At 57.1% G+C, this 12,285-nt stretch overlaps 1 protein-coding gene across 1 annotated transcript; it reads left to right on the forward strand.

The window, feature by feature from the left end:
* Positions 1–910: 910 nt before the first annotated feature.
* SDHC (succinate dehydrogenase complex subunit C) lies at positions 911–8,995 on the forward strand. The gene is given in 7 exon segments (XM_040054460.2): positions 911–975; positions 1,905–1,961; positions 2,639–2,715; positions 2,718–2,739; positions 4,223–4,284; positions 6,541–6,704; positions 8,516–8,995. Coding segments are annotated over 7 exon segments (507 nt in total). The 5' UTR covers positions 911–955; the 3' UTR covers positions 8,621–8,995.
* The last annotated feature ends 3,290 nt before the right edge of the window (positions 8,996–12,285 follow it).

Raw genomic sequence — 12,285 nt, forward strand, 5'->3', positions numbered from 1 at the left:
ATTTGCGGGCAAGACAGCTGGATTTAGGGGGAAAACCCCGGAATTTGGGGGGAAAAAACTCCGGGATTTGGGGAAAAGGCTGGAGATTTGGGGGAAAACCCGGGATTTGGATGAGGAAAAACTCGGAATCTGGCGGAAAAACCCCGAACCTGGGAGAAAACCCTGGATTTAGAGGGGAAAAACCCGGAATTTGGGGGGAAAACTCAGAGATTTGGGGGGAAAACTCAGGGATTTGGGGGGGAAAACTCCGGCGGTGGGGGTTATTTGGAGGGGCGGGACGGATTTGGGGGAATTTGGGTGGATTTGGGTTTTTGGGGGGGATTTGTGGGGGTTTGGGGGGATTTGGGGAGGTGCGGGAGGGTTTGGGGTGGGGGGCTGAGGGTTTTTCGGAGTGTGTGGGGGGATTTGGGGGCGGTTTCGGGGGGAATTTGGGAGGATTTTGTGGGAATTCGGGGGGATTTTGGGGGGTTCTGGAGGAGGGGTTGAGGTTTTGAGGATATTTCGAGGGATTTGAGGGAATTTTGGGGGGGGGTTTGGGGCGGTTTTGGGGGGGAAAAACGGCAAAGGGGGTTTGCTCGGGGGTGATAACGGGGATTGATAACGGGGATTGATAACGGGCATTGATAACAGGCATTGATAACGGGATCGATACCGGGATCGACACCAGGTGTTTATACCGAGCGTCGATCCCGGGGGCTGATATCGGGGATCGATACCAGGCATCGATCACAGGGATTAATAACGAGGTTGATCCCAGGGATCAATAACAGGGATCGATATCGCCGATCGATCGCCAGGCTGATACCGCCGATCGACGATATCGCCGATCGATCGCCAGGACGATATCGCCGATCGCCGATCGATTCCCGCCATCGATCACAGCCGGTCCCGCCCTCCCCCGCGCGCGCCGGAACCGGAAGTGCGTCACCGCCACTTCCGGCGCAAAGGCTCAAAGATGGCGGCGTTGGCTCTGAGGTGACTCCGAGGGCCCGGGACAGGCCGGGGACACCGGGGGGACACTGAGGGCACACTGAGGGGACACTGAGGGGACACTGAGGGGACACTGGTGTCCGCGGGGGCCGGGGCGACACTGAGGGAACACGGGGCCGGGAGGGTCCGGGGGGCGGGGCCGCTCGGTGCCCCCGGCCCGGGCTGAGGCGATTGCTCGGGTCTCGCTCAAAGCTCGGGGACCCGCGGGGCCGGTGTCACCCCCGTGTCACCCTCGTGTCACCCCCCATGACCAGCGTCACCCCCGTGTCACCCTCGTGTCACCCCCGTGTCACTCCCAAGTCCCCTCCCTGCCTTCAGAACCCTTCTCCAATCCCAAATCCCTTTTCCCACCCCAAATCCCCAAATCCCGAAATCCCCAATCCCCAAATCCCATCCCAATCCCCCCAGTCCGTTTTTGAGCATCCCCTCGGCTCCGGCCCCGATCCCGATGGATTTTCTCTGGGAATTCCCAAGGGTTGCTCCTTTCCCGCTGGAATTCCGGGGATTTGGGACATTCTTACGGGAATTTTAGGGATTTGGGACATTCCTGTGGGAACTTTGGCTATTTGGGATGTTCCTACAGGAATTCTGGGCAATTTGGGCCATTGCCTCTGGAATTCCAGGGATTTGGGACATTCCCATGGGAATTCTGGGGAATTTGGGCCATTCCCAATCCCGTTTCCCTGGGTTTTTTCCCATTTTTCCTATTTCCCCCCCTATTTTCCTGGGGTTTTTTTTCTTTTTCTTTGCCCCCCCCCCCCCATTTTTCCTGTTTTTTTTCCCCCCCTAGTTTTCAAGGTTTTTTTCCCCCCCATTTTTCCTGTTTTTCCTGGGCTTTTTTTCCTATTTTCCCCAGGTTTTTTCCCTATTTTCCCATTTTTCATGTTTTTTTTCCCATTTTTCCCTCTTTCCAGGGGTTTGGGGCGGCGCTGCCTCCTGGCCCGGCTGGGCCCCGGCCCCGCCCTGCGCCAGTGAGTGACTGGGAGGAACTGGGAGAGACTGGGAGGAACTGGGAGGGACTGGGATGGGACTGGATGGGACTGGGAGGGAACTGGGATGGACCGGGAGGAAACTGGGAGGGACTGGGAGGAACTGGGATGGGACTGGGATGGACTGGGATGGGACTGGGATGGACTGGGATGGGACTGGGATGGGACTGGGATGGAACTGGGATGGACTGGGAGGGACTGGGAGGGAACTGGGATGGAACTGGGAGGGAACTGGGATGGACTGGGAATGAACTGGGATGAACTGGGAAGGGATTTTGGGGGTTTGGGAGGGGTTTTTTTTTGATTTTTGGGGGGGATTCAGGGGTTTTTAAGTGAATTTTTTTGGTTATTTTTCGGGTTTTGGGGTGGATTTGGGTGTTTTGTTGTTATTTTGTGGGATTTTGGGTGGTTTTGTTGGTTTTTGTGGGTGTTTGGGGTGGGTTTGGGGGTTCTGGTGTTACTTTTGTGGCGTTTTGGGTGGTTTTGTTGTTTTTTGGGGTGTTTGGGGTGGATTTGGGGGTTTTGTTGTTATTTTTGTGGCGTTTGGGGTGGTTTTTGTTGTTTTTTGGGGTGTTTGGGGTGGGTTTGGGTGTTCTGGTGTTATTTTGGGTGCGTTTGGGGGTTCTGGGTTCGGGGCTGAGGCCCTGGCGGTGCCCCAGGGTGATCCCGATGGGGACGACGGCGCAGGAGGAGATGCGGCGCTTCTGGGACAGGAACGCGCGCTCGGGGCGGCCGCTGTCCCCCACGTCAGCATCTACAAGTGAGGGACCCCAAACTGCCCGGGTCGCCCTGAAATCACCCCAAAATCACCCCAAAATCACCCCGAAATCACCGCGAAATCACCCCGAAATCACCGTGAAACTGCCCGGGCCAACCCAAAATCACCTCGAAACTGCACAGACCGCCCCGAAATCAGCTCAAAGTCACCTCGAAACTGCACAAGCCGACCCAAAATCACCCCCAAAATCACCCCAAAATCAGCTCAAATCACCCCAAAATCACCTCGAAACTGCACAGACCGCCCCGAAATCAGCTCAAAATCACCCTGAAACTGCGCTGGCTGCCCCAAAATCACCCTGAAATCACCCCAAAATCACCCCAAAATCAGCTCAAATCACCCCAAAATCACCTCGAAATCACCCTGAAACTGCGCTGACTGCCCCAAAATCACCCCAAAATCACCTCAAAATCAGCTCAAATCACCCCAAAGTCACCCCAAAATCACCTCAAAACTGCATGGACTGCCCCGAAATCACCCCAAAATCAGCTCAAAGCACCCCAAAATCACCTCGAAACTGCACAGACCGTCCCGAAATCAGCTCAAAATCACCCTGAAACTGCACTGACTGCCCCAAAATCACCCCAAAATCACCTTGAAATCCCCCCCAAATCAGCTCAAATCACCCCGAAATCACCTCGAAACTGCACGGACTGCCCTGAAATCACCTTGAAATCACCCCAAAATCAGCTCAAATCACCCCAAAATCAACAGATCACCCCCAAAATCAGCTCAAAGTCACCCCAAAACTGCCCAAATCATCCCAAACTTCACCCTGGGACCCCCAAATTCACCCCAGGACCCCCCCAAATCCTCCCCGTCCTGTTCCCGTGGGATTTGGGATCACCATTCCCATGGGATTTGGGATCACCATTCCCATGGGATTTGGGATCACCCATTCCCATGGGATTTGGGATCACCGTTCCCGTGGGATTTGGGATCACCATTCCCATGGGATTTGGGATCACCATTCCCATGGGATTTGGGATCACCCATCCCCATTCCCATGGGATTTGGGGTCACCGTTCCCGTGGGATTTGGGATCACCCATCCCCATTCCCATGGGATTTGGGATCACCATTCCCATGGGATTTGGGATCACCATTCCCATGGGATTTGGGATCACCATTCCCATGGGATTTGGGGTCACCATTCCCATGGGATTTGGGGTCACCGTTCCCATGGGATTTGGGATCACCATTCCCATGGGATTTGGGATCACCATTCCCATGGGATTTGGGGTCACCATTCCCATGGGATTTGGGATCACTGTTCCCATGGGATTTAGGATCACCGTTCCCGTGGGATTTGGGATCACCATTCCCATGGGATTTGGGATCACCCATTCCCATGGGATTTGGGATCACCATTCCATGGGATTTGGGATCACCCATTCCCATGGGATTTGGGATCACTGTTCCCATGGGATTTGGGATCACCGTTCCCATTCCCGTTCCCGTTGCAGGTGGTCTCTGCCCATGGCCATGTCCATCACCCACCGCGGCACCGGCGTCGCCCTCAGCCTCGGTGGGTGGCACTGGGGACACCTGGGGACATTTGGGGACATTTGGGGACACCTGAGGACATTGGGGGCACTGGGGACATTTGGGGACACCTGGGGATATTTGGGGACACCTGAGGACATTGGGGACACCTGGGGATATTGGGGACACCTGGGGATATTGGGGACACCTGGGGACACTTGAGGACATTGGGGACACTGGGGACATTTGGGGACACCCCGGGATTGCCACATCCAGGGATTCTCCCATTCCCAGCTGGGAAACCTCTGCTCTGCCTCCCCCCAGAATTCCCCAATTCCCATTTTTTATCCCTGTTTTTTTTATCCCCGTTTTTTCATTCCCCTTTTTCTCCCCATCTCCATTTCTCCATCCTTGAGATTTTCCCAATCCTTATTTTTTCATCCCATTTTTCCCTCCCATTCCCATTTCCGCGTCCCCATTTCCCAATTCCCGTTTTTCCCCGTTCCCATTTTTCCTCATTCCCATTTTTTCCCCATTTTTTCCCCTCTTTTCCCCCATTTTTTTTTCCCCATTTTTCCCCATTTTTCCCCATCTCCCGCTGGAGTTTTTGGATTCCTGGGAATGGCTCCGGCCCCACAATCCCAGCTTGGAGCCCGGGGGGGATCCCAGGAATCCTGAGGGAAAATTTGGGATCCAGGCTTGGGGGGGGGGGGATCCCCAAAAATCCTGGGAATTCCTGGGGGGATTTTGTGGGAATTCCAGAATCCTGGGGGGGATCCAGGGTTTTCCAGGAATTCCGGGAAGGGCCTGGAGCACCTGGGGGGGGGGTCAAAGCTGTGTCACGTGGGGGGATCCATCCTGGGATTGGGCATTCCGGAATCCCGGGATCCGCATTCCAAAATCCCGGGATCCACGCTCCAGGTGTGTCCCTGTTTTCCCTGATGTGATCCATCCCCATTCCCGGTGTGATTCCCTGTTTTCCCTGGTGTCATTCCCTATTTTCCCTGGTGTGATTCCCTATTTTCCATCCCATTCCAGGTGTATCCCTGCATTCCCAGCCATCATTCCTGTTTTCCATCCCTGTTTTCCCAGCTGTCATTCCCTGTTTTCCCTGGTGTGATCCATCCCCATTCCCGGTGTGATTCCCTATTTTCCCTGGTGCGATTCCCTGTTTCCCATCCCATTCCAGGTGTATCCCTGTTTTCCCAGCTGTCATTCCCTGTTCTCCCTGGTGTGATTCCCTGTTTTCCCAGCTGTGATTCCCTATTTTCCCTGGTGCGATTCCCTGTTTCCCATCCCGTTCCAGGTGTATCCCTGTTTTCCCAGCTGTCATTCCCTGTTCTCCCTGGTGTGATTCCCTGTTTTCCCTGGTGTGATCCATCCCCATTCCCTGGTGTGATTCCCTATTTTCCATCCCATTCCAGGTGTATCCCTGCGTTCCCAGCCATCATTCCCTGTTTTCCATCCCTGTTTTCCCAGCTGTCATTCCCTGGTCTCCCTGGTGTGATTCCCTATTTTCCCTGGTGCGATTCCCTGTTTCCCATCCCGTTCCAGGTGTATCCCTGTTTTCCCAGCTGTCATTCCCTGTTCTCCCTGGTGTGATTCCCTGTTTTCCCTGGTGTGATTGTATCCGTTTTCCCTGTTCCATCTGTCATTCCCTGTATTCCCAACCGTCATTCCCTGTTTTCCCAGGCGTGTCCCTGTTCTCCCTGGTGTGATTCCCTGTCATTTCCTGTCATTCCCTGTTCTCCCTGGTGTCATTCCCTGTTTTCCCAGGTGTGATTCCCTGTCATTCCCTGTTCTCCCAGCCATCATTCCCTGTCATTCCCTGTTTTCCCAGGTTCATTCCCTGTTTTCCCAGCTGTCATTCCCTGTTTTCCCAGGTGTGATTCCTGTTTTCCCAGCTGTCATTCCCTGTTTTCCCAGGTGTGATTCCTGTTTTCCCAGCTGTCATTCCCTGTTTTCCCAGGTGTGATTCCCTGCCATTCCCTGTATTCCCTGGTGTCGTTCCCTGTCATTCCCTGTTTTCCCAGGCATGTCCCTGCATTCCCAGGTGTGATTCCCTGCCATTCCCTGCCATTCCCAGGTGTGATTCCCTGCCATTCCCTGCATTCCCACCCATCATTCCCTGTCATTCCCTGTTTTCCCAGGCGTGTCCCTGTTCTCCCAGGTGTGATTCCCTGCCATTCCCTGCCATTCCCAGGTGTGATTCCCTGTCATTCCCTGCATTCCCACCCATCATTCCCTGCCATTCCCTGCATTCCCAGGTGTGATTCCCTGTCATTCCCTGTTTTCCCAGGCGTGTCCCTGTTCTCCCTGGCCGCTCTCCTGCTCCCGGAGCACTTCCCGCATTACCTGGCGCAGGTGCGCGCCCTCAGCCTGGGCCCCGCCCTGATCCTCTCGGCCAAGTTCCTGCTGGTCCTTCCGCTCTCCTACCACACCTGGAACGGCGTCCGGCACCTGGTGAGGCCCCGCGCCGGGAAATCCGGGAATTGCGCCCCGGGAACGTCCCTGGGGCCGCTCCCGGGGACGGCAGGGGACTGGGGAGGTGGGGAACGGGAGGGGAAAGGGTTAATGGGGATGGGAATGGGAGTGGGGTTAATGGGAATGGGTTAATGGGAATGGGAGTGGAAAAGGTTAATGGGGATGGGGATGGGAGTGGGAATGAGAGTGGAAGTAGTTAATGGGAATGGGGATGGGAATGGGAATGGGGTTAATAATGGGAATGGGTTAATGGGGATGGGAGTGGAAAGGGTTAATGGGGATGGGGATGGGAGTGGGGTTAATGGGAATGGGTTAATGGGAACGGGAGGGGAAAGGGTTAATGGGGATGGGGATGGGAGAGTGGGATAATGGGAATGGGTTAATGGGAATGGGTTAATGGGAATGGGAGGGGAAAGGGTTAATGGGGATGGGAATGGGAGTGGGGTTAGTGGGAATGGGTTAATGGGAATGGGAGTGGAAAGGGTTAATGGGGATGGGAGAGTGGGATAATGGGAATGGGAGTGGGAATGAGAGTGGAAATAGTTAATGGGGCTGGGGATGGGAATGGGGAGTGGGTTAATGGGAATGGGTTAATGGGAATGGGAGTGGAAAGGGTTAATGGGGATGGGGATGGGAGAGTGGAATAATGGGATAAGGGGAATGGGGATGGAAAGGGTTAATGGGAATGAGAGTGGGGATGGGGATGGGAGTGGGTTAATGGGAATGGGGATGGGAGAGTGGGATAATGGGATAAGGGGAATGGGAGTGGGAATGGGGGGAGTAGAAAGGGTTAATGGGGATGGCAATGGCAATGGGGTAATGGGAATGGGATAATGGGAGTGGGAGAGTGGGGATGGAGATGGAGATGGGATAATGGGGATGGGAATGGGATAATGGGAATGGGGAGAGTGGAGCGGGGATGGAATGAGGGGAGAAGGGCTGGAATGGGGGAATGGGAAGGGACTGGGAACTGGGATAAAAGGGAGCGGGAAGTGGGGATGGGAAGGGAAAAGGGAGCGGGGAGAGAGGAATGGAGTGGGAGGAGCAGGGATAGGAAAGGGGGAACTGGGATAAAAGGGAGCGGGAAGTGGGGATGGGAAGGGAAAAGGGAGCGGGGAAGGGAGTGGGAGAGGGAATGGAGTGGGAGGAGCAGGGATGGGAAAGGAGGAACTGGGATAAAAGGGAGCGCGGAGTGGGGAAGGGAAAATGAGGAAAGGAGCGGGGAGCTGGGATGGGAATGGAGGGGGAGCTGGGATAAAGGGATCCCAGGAGCTGGGATAAAGGGATCCCTGGGAGCTGGGATAAAGGGATCCCTGGAGCTGGGATAAAGGGATCCTGGGAGCTGGGATAAAGGGATCCCAGGAGCAGCAGGAAGGTGGGATAAAGGGATCCCGGGAGCTGGGATAAAGGGATCCCGGGAGCTGGGATAAAGGGATCCCGGGAGCTGGGATAAAGGATCCCGGGAGCTGGGATAAAGGGATACCGGGAGCAGCAGGGAGCTGGGATAAAGGGATCCTGGGAGCTGGGATAAAGGGATCCCGGGAGCAGCAGGGAGCTGGGATAAAGGGATCCCGGGAGCTGGGATAAAGGGATCCCGGGAGCAGCAGGGAGCTGGGATAAAGGGATCCCGGGAGCTGGGATAAAGGGATCCTGGGAGCTGGGATAAAGGGATCCCGGGAGCTGGGATAAAGGGATCCTGGGAGCTGGGATAAAGGGATCCCGGGAGCTGGGATAAAGGGATCCCGGGAGCTGGGATAAAGGATCCCCCGTGTCCCCGGGTGTCTCCGCAGGCCTGGGACCTGGGCAAGGGGCTGCGGCTGCCGCAGGTGACCCAGTCCGGGCTGCTGGTGCTGGCCCTGACCCTGCTCTCCTCGGCCGCCCTGGCCGCCCTGTGAGCCCAAACCCCCAAATCCCCCAAATCCCGGGAATCCCCAAATCCCCTTCTGGGGAAGGTGACGCTTTTCCTGAAAACTCCCGGGGATGAGCAGAGCTGCCTCTCCCTCCCTCCCTCCCTCCCTCCCCACCCACCGCCGGCGCTGTCCCCACGCGTCCCCAAGGCCGGGACAATGCGGGATTTGTGTCCCCCACGAGTGGGATCGGGATCGGGGTGGGGACAAGGAGCTCCATTGAGGCCGAGCCCCACGGGGGTGGGGGGACAGGTGACACCGCCCGGGCCGCTCCCATCCCACGGGAATTCCGTCCTTCCTCGGCCTCGGGGAGGGATTTTGTCACCTGGACCCTCCGGAATAAAGCAGCTCCGCTCCTCCGGCCGTGCGTGCCGCGCCCAGGAACGGGATTTTCCTTTGGGATTTGGGGGGGTTTGACGCTTCCCGGGGGAGCCCGGCGCGGAAAAACGTGGGAAAAATGAAATTTGCAGGGGCTGGAGGAGCAGGGGTGAGGCTGGGAGTTGAAATCCCTGGATTTAGGGGGTTTTAATCAGAGATTCCACTTTTTGGGCTCAGGTTTCAGGGATTTTTAATCCAAGGGATTCCCCTTTTGGGGTCACATTTAGAGGCTTTTTAATCCAAGGGATTCCCCTTTTGGGCTCAGATTTCAGGGATTTTTAATCCAAGGGATTCCCCTTTTGGGGTCGGATTTAGGGGATCTTTAATCCAAGGGATTCCCCTTTTGGGGTCACATTTCGAGGATTTTTCATCCAAGGGATTCCCCTTTTGGGCTCAGATTTCAGGGATTTTAAATCCAGGGGATTCCCATTTTGGGGTTGGATTTAGGGGATTTTTAATCCAAGGGATTCCAATTTTGGGCTCAGATTTCAGGGATTTTTAATCCAAGAGATTCCCCTTTTGGGGTTGGATTTAGGGGATTTTAAATCCAGGGGATTCCCATTTTGGAGTCACATTTAGAGGATCTTTATTCCAAGGGATTCCCCTTTTGGGATCAGATTTCAGGGATTTTAAATCCAAGGGATTCCCCTTTTGGGGTTGGATTTAGGGGATTTTTAATCCAAGGGATTCCCCTTTTGGGCTCAGATTTCAGGGATTTTTAATCCAAGGGATTCCCCTTTTGGGGTCGGATTTCAGGGATTTTAAATCCAAGGGATTCCCCTTTTGGGCTCGGATTTCAGGGATTTTAAATCCAAGGGATTCCCCTTTTGGGGTCAGATTCAGGGGATTTTGAACCTTTGGAAAAGGGACCCTCCCCACTCCATCCCACAGGGATCCTCCTGGTAAAATCCAGGATTTTGGGGGGAAATCTTCTCCTGGTTGGGATTTTGGGGTGGCAGGAGGGGTGTGTGTGGGGGGTGTGATCCCATCCCAATTAATTTCCCAATTAATAACCCTCCCCTGCAACCAGGGAGGAGGAGGAGGAGGCAGCAGGGCCGGGCCCTAAATCCCGAATGGATTTGTGCTCATCCCAAGCATTTCCTGCATTTCCCAACCTTTATTTCCCCATTTTTGGGGGGCTCCGGACCCTCCTATGCCCCCCCCCCAGGGGAGGGGACAGTGACAGCGAGGCCACCCCCAGGGGCTCAGGAGCTGGGGGGATTTTGGGGACAGGATCCCCCCAGCCATGAGGATTTTGGGGACAGGGTCCCCCCGAACCAGGGGGACTTTGGGACAGGGTCCCCCCAAACCAGGGGGACTTTGGGGACAGGGTCCCCCCAAACCAGGGGGACTTTGGGGACAGGGTCCCCCCCAGCCATGAGGATTTTGGGGACAGGGTCCCCCCAAACCAGGGGGACTTTGGGGACAGGGTCCCCCCCAGCCATGAGGATTTTGGGGACAGGGTCCCCCCAAACCAGAGGGACTTTGGGGACAGGATCCCCCCCAGCCATGAGGATTTTGGGGACAGGGTCCCCCCGAACCAGGGGGACTTTGGGGACAGGGTCCCCCCCAGCCATGAGGATTTTGGGGACAGGGTCCCCCCAAACCAGGGGGACTTTGGGGACAGGGTCCCCCCCAGCCATGAGGATTTTGGGGACAGGGTCCCCCCAAACCAGGGGGACTTTGGGGACAGGGTCCCCCCCGGGATTGTCCCCAGGGGCTGGGGTCTCAGGGCGGGGGAAGCCCCCGATGGGACCCCCTGGTCCTTTCCAGAAGGTTCCGTGTCCCAGGGTTTCTGGAGCTGTGGGGAGGAGGGAGGGGGGGGGCTCAGGGATGGGAAATGGGGTGGGGACCCCCCCCAAAAAAGGGGGGGAGCTGCTGGGTTCGGTGTCTGGGTCCCCGCCCGGGGTTTGGGGTGGGCGGGAGCACCGGGAGCTGCCGGGAACGGCCCCAAAAGTGTCCCCACGCTGCTGGGTGACCCCATCCCACATCCCTGTGACCCCCAAATCCCTGTGACCCCCAAATCCCTGTGACCCCCACATCCCACATCCCTGTGACCCCCAAATCCCTGTGACCCCCACATCCCTGTGACCCCCCCCAAATCCCTGTGACCCCCACATCCCTGTGACCCCCACATCCCACATCCCTGTGACCCCCAAATCCCTGTGACCCCCACATCCCACATCCCTGTGACCCCCCAAATCCCTGTGATCCCTATATCCCTGTGACCCCCACATCCCACATCCCGGTGTCCCCGTGCCCCCCCCGTCCCCCATCCCATGTCCCCGTGTCCCCCCTTTGTTCCCGTGTCCCCTACCCCTCTGTCCCCCATGCCTGTCCCCTTTTGTCCCCCCTTATCCACATCCCTGTCCCCCGTGTCCCCCTGTCCCCATCTCCATGTCCCCCCATCCCTGTCCCCATCTCCATGTCCCCCCATGTCCCCCACCTCTGTCCCCCCGTCCCCCCATGTCCCCTGTCCCCATCTCCATGTCCCCCTGTGTCCCCCCTGTCCCCTGTCCCCCGTTATCCCCGTGTCCCCATCTCCATGTCCCCCCATGTCCCCATCTCCATGTCCCCCATCTCTGTCCCCCCTGTCCCCCCCCTGTCCCCTGTCCCCCTGTCCCGTGTCCCATCTCCATGTCCCCCCATGTCCCCCCATGTCCCCTGTCCCCTGTCCCCCATTATCCCCGTGTCCCCGTCTCCATGTCCCCCCATGTCCCCCCATGTCCCCTGTCCCCCGTTATCCCCGTGTCCCCGTCTCCATGTCCCTCATTCCCGTGTCCCCACTGTCCCCGTGTCCCCTGTCCCTGTCCCTCTCCCGTCTGTCCTGTGCCACCTCCCGCCCCCTGCCCGTCCCCGAGCCCCGGGGTGTCCCCAGGGTGTCCCCTGAGTGTCCCCAAAGTGTCCCCAGGGTGTCCCCAAAGTGTCCCCTGAGTGTCCCGTGAGTGTCCCCAGGTGTCCCCAGGTGTGTCACCTTCCCCGTGACGCGGGTGCGGATGCCATTGCAGGCTCTCAGCACCCCTGGGTGCTGTCCCTGTGTGTGTCCCTGTACCCCAGGTATCCCCAGGTGTATCCCAGGTGTACCCCAGGTGTCCCCAGGTGTGTCACCTTCCCCGTGACGCGGGCGCGGATGCCGTTGCAGGCCCTCAGCACCCTTGGGTGCTGTCCCTGTGTGTGTCCCTGTGTCCCAGGTGTCCCCAGGTGTCCCCAGGTGTACCCCAGGTGTCCCCAGGTGTCCCCAGGTGTATCTCAGGTGTACCCCAGGTGTCCCCAGG

This window comes from Hirundo rustica, unplaced genomic scaffold (assembly GCF_015227805.2).
Source record: "Hirundo rustica isolate bHirRus1 unplaced genomic scaffold, bHirRus1.pri.v3 unplaced_BUSCO_381971at7742, whole genome shotgun sequence".
Taxonomy (NCBI): Eukaryota; Metazoa; Chordata; class Aves; order Passeriformes; family Hirundinidae; genus Hirundo; species Hirundo rustica.